The following is a 20,997-nucleotide window of genomic DNA, read 5'->3' as shown; positions in this document are numbered from 1 at the left end:
GATAAATTTGTTACAAATGCCATTTAATTTTACAACATGTTTGGATTGCATAATATTTGTACAGAAATCTACTACCAATAAAAAATTATAAATTACCATTTTTTTGTTAGTTATGGTAATATTCTCAATGTCATACTAGCGCCCTCCCTGAAACGCCAATTTATGATGGTAGATCTATAGTACGAATCGACAAAACTAGGATACCATGCATGGTATATGCAAGGAAGGCCCACTGGTTGATATCCTCCCGACAGACCTCCAAAAAGATGGAGATATAGCTGTGACTAAAAATCGTAAAAACAAATCGACGGTCTAACTATCTAATCTAACGGTCGACAACAAGGATACAAAGAAGAAGAAATGATTGATCCTAGTTTGGTGGTCATTCGAGTGAACTATCTGTATGGCCAAAGCGGGCCCAGCGTTTAACCAACTTAGGTCGCCGCTATGCTCTGTGCGCACTAGGTCACTAGTTATTTTCGAATCCTGTTTAAAGGATCCAAAAAAATTATGGACAACAGAACATTGATGATAACAATAGAAGTGCCGAAGCGCGCTCCGATATGGAAAAAGTCCCAGATCGTCGACATTGGTGAAGACCAAATACTGGTGTTCAACGGACATGACTATGAAATATGGCATCTAACCAAGGTTACAGTGTATCTTTTTTAGTATTGAACATTTATGAGTGATCATTTGATAAATACTTGATGTCGTAGATGACTGGTGTGACTACGGAGACGCCTCATTCACCTAGCTAGGAAAGTCTGGCATAGATTCCGGCGTCGTGGCCGACTCTGCCGCACAATGTTATTACAGCAACAGCAATAGGCACAAGACGGACAGAAATGACGCAACATTTTGCTTTTCCTATACTCCGATGCTGGAGTGTGACAGAGTGAAGTAATAATAAAAGCAGTAATGAATTTTCTCATTTCTTGCATTGTTTTATTTCTTTTTCTTTGTATTTCCTCTGGTTCATAATATCATGTTGTGAAGATTTATAATACTTGTAAATTAAAATGTACTCTCATGTAAATAAATGCAATTGAATATAGCTAGACTCAATATAAAAGAGTAAACTGATTTGCACAACAGCAGTGGGGTAGAGACTAGATCGCACGAGCTCGGATCTACTGACTAGATCTAATTTACGTGCTGTTTTTAGTGGATATATTTGATCGAATGAAGATCTATAATACTTGTAAATTTAAATGTACTCTCATGTAAATAAATGCAATTGAATTATACTAAATATAAAATAAATAATGAACTACTTTCCACACCAGCAGTGGAGTAGAGACAAGAGCGCACGAGATCGGATTTACTGACTAGATCAAATTTACGTGCTGTTTTTAGTGGATATTTGATCCGAGTCATTGACCCATCGGGTTTAGCGAATAACTAATAAAGATTACTCGTAGAGGTTTGTTTAGATCACGGGCTCTCAACGTAGGACGCAACTCCAGTGAGTTCGCCAAAAAATACTTAACTGAAAAAAATATTGAGTTTGATAAACTTCACAATTACCTTTGTTGAACGAAATTTCATATTAACATTTATTTTTATTTTCTGTTACTTAAACTTATTTAGATTTTTATATTTTAATATGTCACTCATTATGCCTCGTCGACTGAAAATCAGATGATTCGACTGTAAATTGACAATATCAGAATATATATTTTTTAATGACATCGAACGTCTCAGCAAACAAAAACCAATTATAAATAAGTACAGTGAATTAAAATTAAAACGATATGATTGATAATTATTCATATAAAAAACTATTCTAAAAATATGATAAATGCAAATTCACCTGTAAAATCATTGATAATGCACATGTACAATTTTATTTTTTACCTAAATATCTGTAGGTAGGTAGGTACTTATTTTTTTTTACATTAGGTATTAATAATTACAAAATAAAAATAACTTTTTATATACTTATCACGTTTTTAAATTTTCTGTTGAATCATATAAACTTGAAAATCCTATGTTTTAATAATTTAGGACAAATAAGGCAATAATTGTCAATAAATCATTTTTTTGCTATTTTGCAACAAACAAACAAAATAATATAGAATACTGAAATGTTATTTTGATTCCCAGAGTAACGCACGTATATATTAATAATTTAGTTGCTAGGACCAATTTAGCAACATAGCAACGAATAATAATGGATTGGATTACGGATTTCTTCCGAAATAACTTTTCATACAAAACAGAATTAACTGAAAATGAATTCAATTCTACTTAAATATGGCTAAAAGTATTAAAAGAATGCATTGGCATCGTGTTCTGACATATTCTAAAAGTTTCAAATATCTATCTAGTCGGGAAGTTAGCTAAAAATCGATTGCAAGATTTGTACTGGATAAACAACCACCGGACAAACAAGAATACGAGCTAAGAAAAACGTGGTAAAAATGGACTTTGATGCAAATGTGAAACGGAGTCGCAGCTTACTTGGATATTATAAAAAGGAGCCATGATCCATACATGGTTTAGAATGTTCAGATAATTGAGGTATTTATTACCGACATTGAATTGGAAATTTATGTAGGTTTATTTATTGATCAATTTAATGAAATAACTGTGAAATGAATATGCAAAGTACTGCAGTAATAAAGGCTCTGCAACAATCGGTGGATTGTCTGAGATATTATTTGCGTTAGCGGATTCGTACAATGATTTAGCGAGTGGCACGAAGCGTCACGACCAGACGCGATAAGGTGCGATGCCATGGGACAAATCAGTGTGGGGTCAAAATACTCGGCGACCGGTTTTTCGGCTGCCTAAGCTTAAGATGGATTCTGATCCAGCGGTCGAAGGCAGGGCTACCGATCGCTAATTTAGATATGGCTGTGCCTTCTTCTTTGCTGTTCAAATCAATAATAAAAAATCAATACGTTTGCCTTTTGTTGGATAAATAAAACAAAAATAAATGAACGAATAGAAAATATCCGAAACCATCACGACGATTCTCAAATGGCAACAAAGCATTCAAGCCGAATAGAATTTTCATCGATTAGCACATTTTCGAAGCGATAATTTGCTGAAAAAATTTAATGAAATTGAATACACCAATCAACATGTGTAATCCAGTAGCGGAACTTCAAATTCTGCACTCTTCCGTACAACATAATTGCCTCTTTCCATTATATAAAAAATAAATAGTAAGAAGGTTTTTAACAAGCTTAAAAATTTGGAAATAGTACGTAGTTTCGCGCAAGCACATTTTTTAAAACATGTATATAACTTTTTTATTGTAGTTTCATGGAATTTTATAAGAAAATTGTGAAAAAGTGTGAATTCTTAAGTGATTAAAATATTTAAAGGAAATATGATGAAATATTAAGAATGTCTTTTCAGGTATAGGTAAATATTAATTAATAAATTTATCGTGCGATAATTTGCACGAATTTTTAAAAGTAGCATTTATTTATGATACGAAAATGTAATGCAAACGATAATCGTAGATTGATGGTAGTAATTACGGTGGCTACTAACTAACTAAAGCTTGCTTTTACCTCCACCAACCGCCACGTATCCACACCCGTTATGCAGGCGTATACTGTGGCGTAAAGAACATTAGGCGCTCTTCAAATAAAATCTCTCCGAAAATGTCCCAGGAATTTCCCAAGACCTTGGTTGGCCTTCTCGCTTAACCTTTTGAAGGCCGAGAAATGTTCCCTCGTAGATACCAAGTCTCAATGGCCGACCGGTCCAACTGACCACTGACTAAAGCTATCCGTCGACATAAACCACAGATTTTTTTTATACAAGTAGGTACCTAGGTACCTAGTAGGTAGGACATATATTGAAAATCTGTTTGATGATGATAGGGGACCCATTGGCTATACTTTTGATGAATGTGAACAAGCCCCATGCATTAATAGGGCAGAAATGATAAACGCAATACGAAATTCTAAAAATGGTAAAGCTGTCGGCCCTGATAATATTTACAACGAAATGATAAAATTATTAGAAGAAGATCAATTAGAAATTCTCGTTGATTTGTTTAATAAAATATACGAAACGGGCATAATTCCCGATGATTGGTTGAAATCGACATTCATCACTCTACCAAAAAAGGCGAATGCAAAGGAGTGCAGCGAGTTTAGAACAATAAGTTTGATGAGCCACATGTTAAAAGTTTTATTAAAAATCATCCATAATAGGATTTTTTGAAAATGCGAAGAAGACATGGATGACACACAATTTGGCTTCAGAAGTGGTTTGAGCACTCGCTAAGCACTTTCAGCTTGAATGTTCTAGTGCAAAGATGCCTAGATGTTAATGTTGATGTTTATATGTGTTTCATCGATTACGAGAAAGCATTCGATATTGTTAGGCATCCTAAACTTCTCGAACTCTTACAGGAGAAAGGCATCGATGCAAGAGACATTCAACTGATAGCTAACTTATATTGGAATCAAACAGCGAATATTAAGATTGAAAACGAAATCAGTGGAGAGGTAAAAATTCGTCGCGGCGTAAGACAGGGGTATATATTTTCACCTTTGCTATTTAACATGTACTCGGAAGCTATTTTCAAGGATGCCTTACAAGGTGAATCGGTGGGTATTATGGTTAATGGCAAACATATTAACAATATTCGATATGCCGATGATACTGTGCTGATTGCTGATAGTTTAAAGAGTTTACATCAACTGGTAGAAAAGGTTAATGAGGTCAGTAATTCTTATGGTTTAAAGATGAACCTCAAGAAAACAAAACTATTACTAGTATCAAAGCGACACCAGACACCAACACAAATTTTGTCATTAACATCGAACCAATCGAACGTGTGACCCATTATAAATATTTAGGTACATGGGTCAATGAGAAATGGGACCAGTCTCAGGAAATAAAAACTAGAATTGAGATCGCAAGGAGCGCCTTTCTCAAAATGAGACGCCCTCTTAGCAATCGATATCTTAACCTAGGTCTAAGACTGCATATAGTACGTTGTTATGTGCTCTCAATTCTTTTATATGGTATGGAAGTATGGACGCTAAACCAAGAGATGTCACGGAGACTTGAAGCTTTCGAGATGTGACTGTATAGACGCATCCTCAAAATTCCGTGGACTGACCGGGTGACGAATGTTGAAGTTCTCAATCGAATGGGGAAGGACCGAGAAGTTCTACGTAGTATCAAAACCAGGAAACTACAATACCTCGGCCACATTATGAGAGGACAAAAATACAGTATTCCCCAACTTGTCATTCAAGGAAAGATCAATGGGAAGCGTAGCGTAGGCGACACCGCATTTCGTGGCTTAATAACCTCCGTGATTGGTACGAGTGCAGCTCCACCGAACTGTTCCGGGTAGCAGACGAAAAAGATAAGATCGCCTTGATGGTGGCCGACCTCTGCTAGGGGATGGCACAATAAGAAGAAGGTACCTACCAACATATATTATTTTTAGCAGTACAACGGGCCATGATGACCAATGATATCAGTGTAGTAGTAATAGAAGTAAAGCAATCACAAATACCCAGGCTTTGACAAAATCACATAAATATTTTTTTACCTCATCGTGAATCGAACCCGGAGCCCCCCGGATGAAAGACAGGCGCCTTACGCGGTGGACTCTGTTTCATTTAACCCCGCCGCAAGCTTCGCGGCCCTTTTGCCGTATAAAGTGTAAGAAATCGTCAGCGGGGGGACGCCTGTGCGGGGCACCCTTCAGTTCAGCTTGAAGGTATTTCTGCCAATTGTGAATCGCCATGATTGTTTCGGCTAGTTTTCATAGGTACAAATTACACATCTTACAGGTACGTGTTGTTCTATTAATCTGTTTCTTCCGAAGGGTTGCTACCAAATTATTAAATGTACTTACGTATTTGCCACCCGTAACCGTAGGTACTCTGCCATATACCGTATAATACTAATAACGCCTTTATTGGGATTCAATTATTAATTGTCAAACTCGATTGATCAAAACTACAAAATTGTATTTACAACTAGATACAAATTTATTGGACTACCTACCGATATAACATAGATTTTATTCTTCTTTTCTTATCTCAAAAAATAAGACACGTCATGGATAGCTTTTGATTTCTAAAAATCGTGGCTTTTGGTTTTATTGGCCTAATGAAATTCGCTGTTTTCATGGAATAATAATGATATAATTATTACTACTTCGTTTTGGTTGTATATTTTTTTACTAGTCGCGTGTTCTATTGCCACAAATTATTATGTAAAAACACACATGTGAAAATTTATACTACAATGATAATCAAATAATCATTCTTACTTCACTAAATGTATCCCCTTTTTATCGTCACTATGGTTCTGAGACAACTATTGCCTGTAATTATTTATCTTTCGAGGGAAAAAATTAAATTTGTATGGTAAATATACGTTTTTTATTAACAGTTTAACAGGGTTGCTTTGACTGCGTAATTACACCATTATTTTGCGAAGAAATAATAATACAGACATATTTTAATAAATACTATTTTCTCAGTGATGTTAGATCAAAACAATATGTAAACATTATAACGACAAGAAAACAAAATGCTATTTTATTTTTAATATTTCGATCATTAAACATACATATTATCTATTATAGAAACTCTAAATTTACTATGATAACAAAATGAAGATTCTTAAAAAATATTATGGGAAATATGTCTATCTTTTAAGTAGTATTTTGTTTTATTAATTGATATTTGAAGATTTATTTCTTGCTGTTTTATCCACCTTGCAATTACTTTACTGAAAGTTGATAGATATTTAAAAATATATTTAATATAATGTGCAATGAAATCCTTGCTGATCAGAAAAATATAAACTGGTAACCCTACAGCCGATATGCGCCGTCGAGACAGATATTCAAAAACTAATTGAATTACGAACATGATTTGATTGCAAATTTAAAAAATGTAAACATGACACCATAAAAGGGGGTAATGCTTTCCAGGTCTCTGTTTGAACACACTAAACACTACATCGATATTGGATGATAAGTATCACCGTCGAATGAAAAATTTATAAACTTGTAAATATTGATTCGAATCTAGAGATGTGACTAATCACAAATATTGGTACTTCATTTATTTATATATTATTAAAGATTTAATATATTTCTTTATTTTTCTACGAGTATCCTTAGGTCACCATAGCAGTGGACATTTATGTGGCTAAAATTTTCCACACCTCCAGTGCCACCCACAATACGTTCCTGAATATATTATAATAATATTATGTAAACATATTCTTATAATACATGAAAATACGTAGAAAACCGCGTAGTAACAAGTCGTTTCGTCTTTTAATAGTATGGTTGTTACACGGTTTTTCCACAGCAAGCATACATGACATTGATATAAACCGATAACTAGGAAACTATTGATCGATTCTGAAATTTTAAATCAACACGTTTAATCCAGTAGCGGAACTTCAAAATCTGCTTCATTTTCCGCACAACATAATAATTGCCACTCTCCCTTATATATAAAAAAAATAGTTATAAGGTTTTGAACAAGCTTAAAAATTTGGAATTAGGGCGTAGTATCGCGCAAGCACATTTATTAAAAAATGTTAAGTATAACTTTTTTATTGTAAGTCCACAAAACAAATTTATAATAAAATTTTAAAATTTTTATTTGATTAAAATATTTAAAGGAAAGATAATGAAATAATAATAATGTCTTTTATCTAGTAAGGGTAAAGTATTTTTATTGTAATCTATACTATAATTTCGAAAATATATTTGGTTGTTTGTACCGTCGTGTCGGTTTTTCTTTGTACAAATCCACACGCGCAGTCGGATTTCGACAAAATTTGGAGGGTAAACGGAGGCCGACGAGCCGGAGTGCATGGTTGGGGTTTCGAATTTCAGATTTAACCCGTTCCACCCGGGGACAGTTTTTCGGTTTTTGCGGAAAATACCGTCGCGTACAGGGCATTGAAACATGGAATTTAATGCTGCAACCTTAATTTTTATTGAAAATATCCTAAAAATGTGTACATTTTAAAAATATTTGCGTTTATTTCTGCTCGGTCGGAGGTCAAATGGCAAAGTAAGATGCAAATAGTTGTGTTATTAGAATCGCTAAACGCGGCGCGGATGACGATATGCTGCCACATTAGATCGGAATGCTTCACTCACGGACAATTAGTCGGATTTCGACAAAATTTTTGGACAGTAGACGGAGGCTGACGAGCCAGAGTGCGTGGTCGGGGTCTCGAATTTCAGATTTAAAACCCGTTGCATCACGGAGACAGTTTTATCCATTTTTTATTGAAAAAGTCGCTAGAATGTGTACATTTAAAAAAATATTGGCGTTTATTTCAGCTCGATAGTAGGTCAAATGGCAAAGTGGGCAAACCGAGCCGGCGTGGTGCGGGCGATGCAGTGCTTCTATATTAGATTGGAATCACAGAACAGATTAATAAATAGAATACTGATTATGGGCTATGTTCAATACGCCACATGTTGATGCAGAGTGTCCTACGAAAATGAAACACGCATTATGCACGTGCAATAGTGTGTGCAAATCGAGAGCAGTTTTCAGTATTCGACATATAACGTATTATTTACATGTCTTTAAATTTATTCCGTATTCTTCGTTTGCCTCCAAAACCATAATATCATATTATTTAGATCCAGAGTAATTCACTTTATGGGTTGGGCGAATGGCTAAAAAATATTCAATGTTAAAAAGATTTTTATTATGTTGGGCTAGAAACGATGATGGTAATACATAATTTTACTTAATTTTAAGCAGCATTTAAAATTCAGAATTTTATAAACAGGAGCGCTTGTTAATTTTATGAAAATATTAACATAGTTATCTAATTTTATGTTTGTTTTATAAAAATAAGTGTAATTGTTTATTTTTATATGGCCATTCTAGCTCAAACGGTAAAAATATTTTTTCTACTAGACGGAATGACAATGTTGCCGATTTTACGACCCGGAACGGCGCTCCGGTGCACTCCGGTTCATTTCGACAACTGATTTTAAGAACTGAAATATCTTGAAAGAATAGCAATACAAATTAAGCCATGTATTCCACAGCGTGGACGGAATTGTTAACAAACAATGTCGCCAACTTGGTTCACCAACCCGTTAAAATAGATTGAATTAAAATGATAACTGGTTTTCTCTGTGTGTACTTACTGGCATTAAAATACATTAAAAAAAACAAATATTAAATTGATTGTACCTATTATGGAATACATTCTATTATAGTCTATATAGTCTTCTCAAGACAGATTCGAATATACACTCACTGGTGATCTCTCGTGTATATTACCGACCTCTGATCTAAACGCGAATTCTATCAATTGTGAATGACATACTACAATCCTTATAAAGAAGCCCCGCCCTTATTAAGTCCAATCTTTCTGACTTTATAAATAACGATTGACATTAGGTACTTAGTTACCAAGGAATTGATAGCACCCAGCTCTGCTTAAATGAACTTAGTCACGAGAGATGTACGATGTCCCTACATCGTATTATTAGCTGTATTGATTTGATTTGATTGAATGAGGCCACTAAGCCAAGTCGTGAATGAAATTTGATAATTATTATTGGCCTCAAAGGTCAGTAGAGTACTCTGGTCTTTATATGTATGAATACTTACATCATAATATGTGACCGTTTTAATAAAAAATAATACTACAACTGAAACATTTTCGCAAATAAATCGAGTCGCAGAAAAAATCATGCCATATTTTTGAACTATCCTGTAATAAATTTAATCGTATTTCTGTACAACATTCAAATCATTATTTATATAAATATCACCTGTTGTAGGTAACTCATTTACCTGCGCTTGATAAAAGAAACATTCGCGCTCATTTTTGTAGATGGCGCTTTGTGAACAATTAATATTACACAGTATTATTGTGGGAAAATTCAATTGAAAATTATGTTTTAATAAATTTCAGGTGTATGTTATGTTTAGACTCAAATAGTGAATTGGCTATAAAAGGTATGACAATTAAGCTAAAAATCTGTACCTATCTACTTGTTTAACTCTGTAAAATACAGATGTATTAATTAGTCCACTCATATACATATGGGCGATCGGCGACCCGGTATATAAATGACCAATTCGTATCGTGTGCGTATGCGACATGCGTAATGGCGGCTTTGACTCGCAGCCTGAGACGCATGCAATTTGTTGCTAGCAGTACTAGACATTTTTTTCAAACTATAAACTCTCATTCCACCAATGTGTGGAGCTCCATTTTGCAGCGTGTGTTTTGTGAATGACGATGACGTCACATCGATGTAATCGACACGTTGCAGAAGGACGAGTTTAGATGTGCGAGCCGGCTTGCGTGAACGCGTTCGAGGGTATTTTTTTTGTTTGTGACTTTAATGACTTAATTAATAGGAAATAGACATGAAGTGTCATAAAGACTTACATTCATATTTAAGTACGTCATATTCTTTGATTAATCCATTAACAATACAACTTCAAATATACCAAATAAATTATGTAACTAGGTGAAATTTGATAAAGACTACTGTACGGTTACTTCAATCATGTTAGAAATGTAAATAAATTTTGTGAAATTCCTATCCGCCTTCCTTACCAGCTACCATATCTAGTAATTAGCACATACATTCAAACTGTAGTAATCATAATTCATTTAAAAAGTAATTTTACACTATTTTGTGTTATCTTCAGGACAAATATATTGACACAGTTCTTTTCAGACTACACCAGCAGGTTTCCATATATATAAACATTTCACCTATTTAAAGGATCAGTCATCATCTAGGTTCATAGATTTTCAATAATATTTTATTAGTCATATGAAATATGAAGATGCATGCATATAAATAGTTTATAAAAAAATAGCCAAATTCTCAAAGTATAAACCATGAAGAAAATATATGAAAGGTATCATTTAATTGTTTATTTGTAGGTAGTTTTTCATATTTACTCCTAATCGGTTTTTTTCATATAATTACAAAGGTTAGAATCATGGCGTAAGTTTGGGAAACAATTAGGGGTATATAGTGATATTATGTAGATCCAGTGTTGCCAACCGTACTATAATTATAGTACAATACTATAATTTTGATTCTGCAAAAAATGTTAAACACTATAATTTTACGCCAAATATGCCAAAATACTATAATTTTAAAGGATTTAAGCCGAAAAATGTTCCTGTATATGTACTATATTTTGTACAGAAATACTATAATTTTTACGCCTTTGCACTATAGTCAGCATAGAAAAAGATGGCAACACTGTGTAGATCCTTAATTCAAACATTAGTATTATGTCATTACAGGGATTTGGCAATGCGCCATAATACATAATAAATACAAAATATAAAAATGATTTAATTACAAATAACAACCAATATGACAAGAAAGTAGAAGAGAAAGTATGTTCTTATATAAATATTAAAGAAAAATGGTAAAAATAATTATAAATTTAATACATCCACGAATATTGATATATTCCACCTACGTGAGGGTGAATTTAGGTGGACGTTTTTTTAAAGATATGGTCTATCAATAGTTCACTCTGTGTGCATCATCTACTATTACTTTTATTTTTGTTTTTTTTTTATTTTTATTGTATTATTAACTTACATTTCTCTGTATTTTTATTTAAAAAAATGTTAACACTTATTTTATGTCATGTCGTGAACGCTTTGAATTTATAATTTGTTATTTTCATTATATGTAAAATAAATAAATTTGATTTGATTTAGTCTGTTAACTATAACGCAAAATTGTAACACAAAAAATGTGTGTGTGTTATTAATTACACAGAACTGAAACGTTTTGTTTTGCTCTCCATTTTCATAACCTTCAATAACGTCATCGTCAATGTACAGTAGTAACTATGCACAGAATTCTCGTCATCATTGTAATAATATGTCTAAGCCACAGCCACCCTATCCTGACTCTTCACTCCCATTAAAATCCACACAAACTCAAAAAGTTACTCATCGTGCCATATTTGTATACGTAAAACAGAACAAAGCCTAATTAATTATATATTATGTTTCGAATGTCATAGTCATCATTGTCGTTATCATCAGCCGGAGTATATCCACTGCTTGCTGTAAACCTCCCCTAGCTCCCAAGATTACATATAAATTATACGTAAAACATTTCACCGTGGCACAGTTCGCCGTGAGCTTTCTTATCGAAAAGAGATTACCGTATACTATACGGTCTATAATTTTATTGGATTCAATATGAACATTAATTCAATTTTCATGGCTGATTTTGGCAAAATTCATGAATTCAAGAATGAAAACCTAACCTAACCTAACAAATAATCCAGTATATCGGCTATTTTCAAAATTTGTTTGCTGCTGGCTTCCCATAAAGTGGAAACCGACAAGAACCGTGTTTTATTGAGACATAAAATTTATGTCAGTACTATACGATCCAAAGAGGTTGGACGGTCTTTAATATACGGCCATATATTTCCGATACAATATTTCACGGTGAAGTGTGATACGGCGAACTGCATACCTACAAGTTTACGGAGACGAGATCACTTTAATTGGTAGGTACGTTCTTCGTTGCCACATACATCGACTAAACTTTACGAACTCATCTATCAAGTGGTCGTTTAGTGCCTATTTGGTATCACTGTATGACGATATTTATCCAGCGGTTGTCCACTTACCAAGCGACATGTCCAGCTCATCATCATGTTGTCTGCCTTATTATCCATTGGTTTATTTTGTGATCTTTCCGCGTTATATAGTTTAAAAACCCAAAAACCTCTATCCAAATGCATTCATGCAGTGGTACCCAACAGGCGCAGAATCCGCTGAACGCCCACATAGCTGGAATTAGTTAATAAATAAAAAGAGCTTGGGGAGGCATAAATCCAGCAGTGAAATGACACTAAAGTGAGCAGTGACTCACGGCTTATTTCAAAACAAAAAATTTACATTTTATAAGTCACTCAAAACTCGACACTAAAAAACAAAAAAAAAAGAAACCTTAGCAAATCAATTCTTTGTATGACTTTTTTTGTTACACAATTCAGATTTTGAAGAAAATGCACCTTCATTTATATAAGTACGTAACCATTGTATTGCAATAAAATTTGGTTTCCTAATTTAATTTAGTTCATGCACAGATGCATGGCTTTAAAAAATCATGAGTTTCCTAAACGTTTTTGTTAAAGGGGCGAATTTAGAACACAGCATTTTTGACGGGACAATGTTTTAGTAAATGTTGTGTATTATGTGTGTAAAAAAAACATAATGAAAAAAAAATGTGTAAATTTATATTTTTAATTAGATTTACGTAGGTACCTAAGTAAGTAGGTACATTATTTTTTCTCAATAATAAATAATTAAAATGTCTTTTTAAAACATTCACCTTGTAAATTATTAAATAATTTGTTTGAAACAAAAATCAAAATTTCTTTTCTACCATAATTTAGAACATTTTATGGTGCTTGTATGATAGCCCGGCGCCACGCTCCGAAACCAATGATTATGCTGCACAGCACGGTCGTTGCCACAAATTTTGTATAAATAATATGTAATAATATTATATTATAAATCAGCGCTGTCCAACTGGCGACCCGCCAATTTTTTTTTGCGGCCCGCGAGTTGAACATCACATTTTTCATCAAACATTGGGGAGAGAATTACCCATCATACATTATAATACGAAAACATTTCGATACAGTTTATATTCAAACTTTTGGATACAGAAAAAATACCCAAAAAATGAGAGATTTTGGACTTCAAATCATTTCTATGTTCTGAAATACATATATCTGCGAGCGTGCCGTCTCTGACATGAAATACATAAAATAAAAATATAGAAACAGCTTGAAGGACTCCACGCTTGAAAATATAATTAGACTTACCACAACAAATGTTGATATTGACATAAGAGAAAGTGTTGCTCAACAACTAAGGCCATAATGCTCCCATTAAATAACTTATAAGTACATATTAGTATAATCTTTGTTTTGTAAACGTAGGTAATTAATTTATGATGAATAAAATTTTTTACAAAAAAAAATTAAATAACTTAATAATATTATTGTTTTTATTATTTCTAGTTGTGTGTTGTTTTTGATTTTTTTTTGTAAAAAAAAACTTTTGTATTGACATTAATTGACTTTTCGTTTACCTATCCTCTTTGGCCCCGAAATGTTTGCTAAAGAAAAAATGGACCGCGGCCTAAAAGAAGTTGGACAGCGCTGTTATAAATAATTGAGGAGTAAGATCGTGTTAAAGCGCGTGTTTAAACATGTACCGAATAGAAAAACCGATTTTTTTTTGGTTTGGTTTCGGTTTTCGTTCCGACATAAATAACGGTTTTTCCAGTTTTCGGTTCAGTTCCAGTTCGAACCCCTGATCTAAATCCTTCAATCCAGACTAATTTGTTGTGTTAATATACAAATATACATACTTCCAAGTAACGGAGCCATTTGAAGAGCACTATAAATCTATGTATGCAAACTGCTACATTACGGAAGCATCATCCGGCTCAAATAAAATGCGTGTAAAAAGTTATGTTAGACTTATCCACATCGGCTATAATATTCGATACACTTACAATACATATATTATTCGATTACAAAAAAAAACTGAATTGCACCATGGCAACGATGGAACGACGGAGAAAAACACAAAATAAAAAGGAACCCATTTTCCTGTAATTTTCTCGTTACCCCTAGATTTAGGAGGCATTGTTGTAGTGTTAAAATTTTAAACAAACCGTTAAAAGTTTTTTTGAAAATTCAGTAATAATTTAAGGTGGTGTAATTGTGAAAACCGTCACTATACCTGTACTAAACAACCCTTACCTTCGCACATGCACATGTTTACACAGGTATCAAAATTCCTGAGTATTCATTTTCGTCACACTAAATTTTAAAAGTACCTTCTTTATAATATTCCGCTTGAACCAAAAACAAAAATAATACTGTAAAATATTTTAAATTTTCCACTGTAGTTAAGTTACATTGGTATTAAAATAATGATGCTGATAATAAAAAACTTGCCGCACACACTTTGTGGACCACTGCTTTAAATCAAGTTATTGGCTTGTTGTGTACAGTTTGTAGTTATTCAACTATTTGATAGAATACAGCAATTCTGAGATAAAATCATGGCCATGTCGATATTGTATCTACCTACGTATTTACGATTTTCCTTACTTTTTATGATACAAATTTGACATACCAATTGCAATTGGACTATTTCATACACGAATTACAAAATATTATTTGTGAAAGCAGAAAAATACAATTATCCAGTGATGACTAACCGGTATCTCGTGGTCGCCTGATAGGTTTATTGTACGAGGAATTGTTGTTAGTAATACGCTCAGCTCATGATCAACAACTCAGGTCCAGATTTGATTCCATTTTGTGATTTATTTGATTTAAGTTGTCTTTTTTATAAATAATATATATGGCAAAATATCAATTATTACAATTACTACTAATAATTATTGAAAAATTCGTCCAGGATTTTAACCCGTATGGTGATAAAAATGTGTTTAATTATTGTACGTCTACTTTAGTGGGAATGCCACATCATAGCATGATTGCTAAAACTGGTGTGTAGGTGTCAAAATGCAATCACCCATGTGAGTAGGCCATCTAATTCATAAAGGCGTTGGTATGACCTGTTACGCAATAAAACGTAATATAATTAAGATGCACTCGTTGTTGATAATACCTACTAAGTACGTAAGGCATTCATTATTTTATCTACCTCAGTATGAAATAAAAAGCACGTTAAAACAAGACGTCTACGTATATTGAACTCCTTTACTTTATCCGTGGCTTTATCCAACTGGCTTTCTCTTAGGCATGCTTATATACTGCAGTCTGCAATTTAGAAGAAATCTTTATTTAGCTACGTATTTTTTTCGACTTATACTGGGCAGTGTTGATCTGTGTGTCTCTGATAACTATCTTAGAAATAGAGAGCATCAGTTGTTTATTCTCCCAAGGTGCAGAACCTTACTGGTACTAGTAATGCCAATTGGGAGGGCGATAACCATTGGCGGCTTAATCCGGAAAAACCTAGCAGGTCAATTTTGAATATATTATTTTAATTTGCCTTTTCGTTGTATACTGAAAAGACGTATTGCAAATTGACTTTTTATACATTATAGAATAAGTGCTAGAAATTGTTATAGGTCGGTACCTACTAACCCTTCAAGAAATGTCCGTTTTTCATAACGCCAACCCATCGTTAACCGAAATTGCACACAACGCGTTATAATTTTTTGTAAATCAGGTCCACTTTTCTTTCTTTGCTTTTTGAAAAATCATCACGATTATAAAAATTGTCTATTTTTCCCACATATTTTTTTTCAATACTGAGCATTGCAAGAGCGGTCAGTCTATCCTGGCCCTATTGCGTAGAAAGGTTTTTATTCTTTTGAGAGTGGAAAAACATCTTTCACTTTCAACTGTTGTCATTGGTATGACGCAAATAAATTGGAGAACTTTGATCGACTCGGAAAATGTTTCGTTGAAATTATTGCTGAGTAAAAAATGTAGAAGATAAACTGCACTAATAGCGCCATGCAAATCATCTCGTTGATAAAACACCAATAATTCATTTTTTAACTTGATTATGTTTATTTCTTCTTACAGTTTTACCAAATTTACTTGACGTGTGGGAAAATTATTTTTAAAATCAGTGTAATTTTCTTTATTGAACAAATCGGATATAATGAGATGATCGTTGGATGCAAATCGTGCTTCCATTTCCATTATAATTGTATCACATACTTCAATTGCTACTGCGTGCGTACTAACTGCTAAACAAAAATGTTATAAATCACCAAAAACTCCTTATATATTATTAAAATAACCAAAGGCATTCGTCAAAACCTGTCAACGAATCCGAACCGCATACACAGTTGCGTCTTGAGACCAATTATCTAGTCAGTGTTATCATTCTGTTTCATTTAATTAGGTGAAAAAATCTTTTGTCTCACACTCGGGCATTGCCGATATTACAGTAATTCACGCACCGTTACAAGCTTCGATCTCGTATTTTGTGTTATATCGATCTCTGTCTTATGTATGAGAAACGAGAGAGAAAATTTTATAAAAATATTCAATTTGGGTCAATTTTCAGACTGCCGGCGAACACAATATTTTTGTTCGGGGAATTATCGCCCAAACAAAAAAAGCCCAATAGACTGGGTTGACACAATATCGCGCGCCCTATAATTTCAAATCCACCGATTATTATTAATATTATTATATATGACATTGCACATATTATTAATATTATTATGTCAATTGTAATGCCGGGTCCACACCGAAAACAAGTCGCGCGACAACTCGTTAAATTTTACGATAAGCATGATAATTATCGTAAAATTTCTTAAGCGATTATGATAATTATCGTAAAATTTAACGAGTTGTCGCGCGACTTGTTGCCGGTGTGGCCGCACTTTTAGGTATTTATTTTGGCAGGTCAATGACCGAATGACCTATAGAGGGAGCCGCCAGTGGCGATAACTATGTTCAACGAAATTGCTTCGGGTGTTAATATATTCCACCTACGTGAGGATGAGTAGATATAGGTGGACGTTGTTTTATAAATTCTTAAAATAGGGTCTGCTTAACTCATCCGGTGTACTTCCTTGTACCTATCAAATTTATATTTTTTGTATGTATACATTTCTACAGTTTAATAACTTACTATCTATCACTACACTGATCTATCTCTTTTTTATGTAATACTGTTTTATATTTCTTTGTTTCTAAATGTCACATTGTGAAAGTCTTAAACTTATAAATTGTAATGTCCACAATATGTTAAAAATAAATAAATTTAATTGAATGTCTTGGGGTGTTGCATGTACAATTTCATTCAAAGTAATTACCGAGAAATTGATCGATTTAGACTATTTAGAGAATCATTACGTTATAAAATTTCTTACCAAGTAAGGAAAAAGTCGGAAGAGGTCCATGAACACGCGGTGTTATTTTATGGAGTGTTTGCTTCTTTACATTACCAGTTCTACATACTCTATGGTCCTGGCATAGCTCCCTCGAATTATTTACTGTTCCGAGTTTTGAAAAAAAACTTCTTTTCAAATACACATTTCAAGTCATAAGATAAGGGCAGTAAGGACCTGGTTTTTTTTTAAATATTTTTTTTTCAAAACGGTTGCAATGATTACATAGTTACCGATGAACTAACAGTGCACATAACTGCCAGATAGCTTATAGTATCTAAAAATAAAAATAAACCATTTTGATCTGAAATCGTGCTCCTGAAGAGGTAGCTAAATTAATGAATGCCCCTCGTTTAATTTACAATAATCATTGTCAATCGCATCACGTTTCCAGAACGCAATAAATTGAATATAGAAATCGCAGTGATTTCTACTCCATAATAATATTAATCATATTCATAGAATAGAGGGGGGAAAAAGTTAGTAGTTACCTAGAAAGAATGTCATTTATGTATTATTGTATGTTGAGCTAAGTCGGCGACTTTTTGTTACCGACGCCGTCGAGTCGTCCACAGAGCGAACATAAATACCGACTGCTTTTGTACTGCTTTTGTACTGCATTTCCGAGATATTATGAGTTAGTGGAGCGGTTTCACATTTAGGCGTTATTAATTTATTTATTTAGAAAAGGAGTATTATGCCATTATTATTTACGAAATTTATTATGTATTATGGCGCATTAAGGCAAAATTAAGTAGGGAATACACAAATAATAACCAATATTACAAGAAAGTATACGTGCTTATGTAGATAATAGATATTAAAGTAATATTAAAATACAATTATAAATTTAACCTTTTTAACATGTCCACTGACATGATATACCTAATAAAAAATAAATCAATGTTGTTGTTGGGACTCCAAATAATGCTGGCATATTCAAAAATACTCAACACAAATGATACATATTATAATGAACGTATCACTCGGGCGTTTTCTGGACGTTTTCTGGACGTGATCTTGAAACCCTCATTATTAGTATATTAGTGTTTTATTTTTATAACATAATGGTAAAACAAATACACTCACCTTCTTTGTCACCATTTTGTTGCGTAGCTAATAAATCCTTGCCAAATAATAACACTTCTCTTGTTTTCTTACTGCAATAAGTACGGAATCAGTTTTAATTACACTTAATAAAGATAATAATTTATTTTTGACACAGACAGTAATAATTTAACCACTCACAAAGCATTATAAACACCGACTGACAACTTGCAAGTGATAACGATAAAAAACTCGGTAATTTTGCAAAACGCTACTATATACCTATATATTGAAGAAAATTTGCAATATGTATTAATGCAACCGTGCAATTTCACTATCATGAAATAGTGTGTTTTAATGTTAGTGAAAAATATTTAAATTATAAGAAGGTCAAATAATATTTTGTGCATTTTTTTAAATAACAATAATGACGGTCTACACCTACTTACTGTAGATTCTGTAAAATATGCTACATTTTATGGAATCGTGGGCTTTGAAGAAAAATAATACATGATTTGATTCGACATTGACTTTGATTAAAAATTATCTTAAGTACATCGACTTCAAAGTTAAATATTATGAATAATTTTGAAAACACTTCTGAGAAAACACATTATAACCAATAGAAAAAAAAATATCTGCATCTATCGGGTATCGCGTCCACGTACATAGACCACTATGCTAAAGAAGCCATACTTAATTGCGACAAATTTTACCTACTGTGTTTTAATACTCACTGAAGCGCTTTCCAAATTTTTATTTAATTAACTATTAACTATGAATATTTATAATGGTACATTCTTAATTCTTGTGAATTAATCATTGAATAAAAAAAATAGTTAATTAAATATTATGCGATTGTAAATTCTATATAACTATATTGAATATTCTGTAAATAGAGTTTCAATCAAATTTAATGATCATTACTTTTATATAGACAAGAAATATTGTTAATTCGTTATGTTTAATAATGTTTTCGAAACATTCGAAATATCTACATGCATTATAATGAAAATAACAAATACAATAATTTAAAAACCGTGTCCATGGTATAACTCCAATGTTGAGAATTATATGCTTAATATATTGAAAGCAGTGACACGTGTGAATTCTGCATGCATATATTTTTTTTAAATATATGTAACTTGCAAAACCTCATATGGGTCGTTACAATAAATTGAAGAGTCACATTCCAAAACATAAGTCGGTAATTAGTTCAAAATGACAATTTCTCACGTTTTTATGGGTATTTGTACATTTCAACAAGAACAAAATACTGCCGGGAGAACTTCAAATTAAATTGAATGATATGATGATTAAATCAACTGACTCAGCCAAATTCCTAGGTATTTATTTTGACTTCAAGCTTTCTTTTGATAAACATGTCAATTACATTGCCCAGAAAGTCAATAGAGCCACCAACATTATAAAGTTCCTCAGAGGTACTTGGTGGGGATCACACCCTTCCACTCTAATAACTTTCTATAAAAGCTACATCAGATCCATAATGGACTATGGAAGCTATATTTACTTCCCAAAAAATAAAAGAGCAAAGCTACATTTAGAACGACTACAGAACCAAGCTATCAGATTGGCTCTTGGCCTAAGAAAAAGTACCCCTACTAACATACTACTTGCCGAAGCCAAGATAACATTACTAGAAGAAAGATCTAAATTTCTATGTAAAAACTTCTTGGTAAAATGTATGTCAAACCGTACTTCTAATACGAGATACAATGTCAACAGATTTCTACAAACAACTATAACGCGAGATCGTACTCCGAAGAGATTTCAAATTTTAAAAGAAAGTATCCAAGCTGTAAATTGTATTGATCATCTGATTTTAAAAAGAGACTTCTACAACTTTTTTAATTATACATATGAGGATATTATATATAACGTTTTAACTAATACAAAAATAGGAATGGAGCTATCGCACTCCGACTCTCCCGACTTATTATTCAAGTCCAAATTTAGCAATCAAAATGTAGTCCAAATTTTTACGGATGGAAGCAAAATTCCCG

At 32.9% G+C, this 20,997-nt stretch overlaps 1 protein-coding gene across 1 annotated transcript in view; it reads right to left on the bottom strand.

Moving 5' to 3' along the window:
* LOC147079119 (angiotensin-converting enzyme-like) overlaps positions 1-20,997 on the bottom strand; it is a 62,446-nt gene that overhangs the window by 39,579 nt on the left and 1,870 nt on the right. Inside the window, exon 2 of the mRNA XM_085953466.1 lies at positions 19,016-19,086. Coding sequence (XP_085809592.1) covers positions 19,016-19,030 — 15 coding nt within the window. The 5' untranslated portion in view covers positions 19,031-19,086. The remainder of the gene's footprint in view (positions 1-19,015; positions 19,087-20,997) is intronic.

This window comes from Rhyacophila brunnea, unplaced genomic scaffold, assembly GCF_057557595.1.
Source record: "Rhyacophila brunnea isolate RB1 unplaced genomic scaffold, BYU_Rbru_1.0 scaffold_10, whole genome shotgun sequence".
Lineage (NCBI taxonomy): Eukaryota > Metazoa > Arthropoda > Insecta > Trichoptera > Rhyacophilidae > Rhyacophila > Rhyacophila brunnea.
This window is presented reverse-complemented; position numbering and strand designations above follow the sequence as displayed.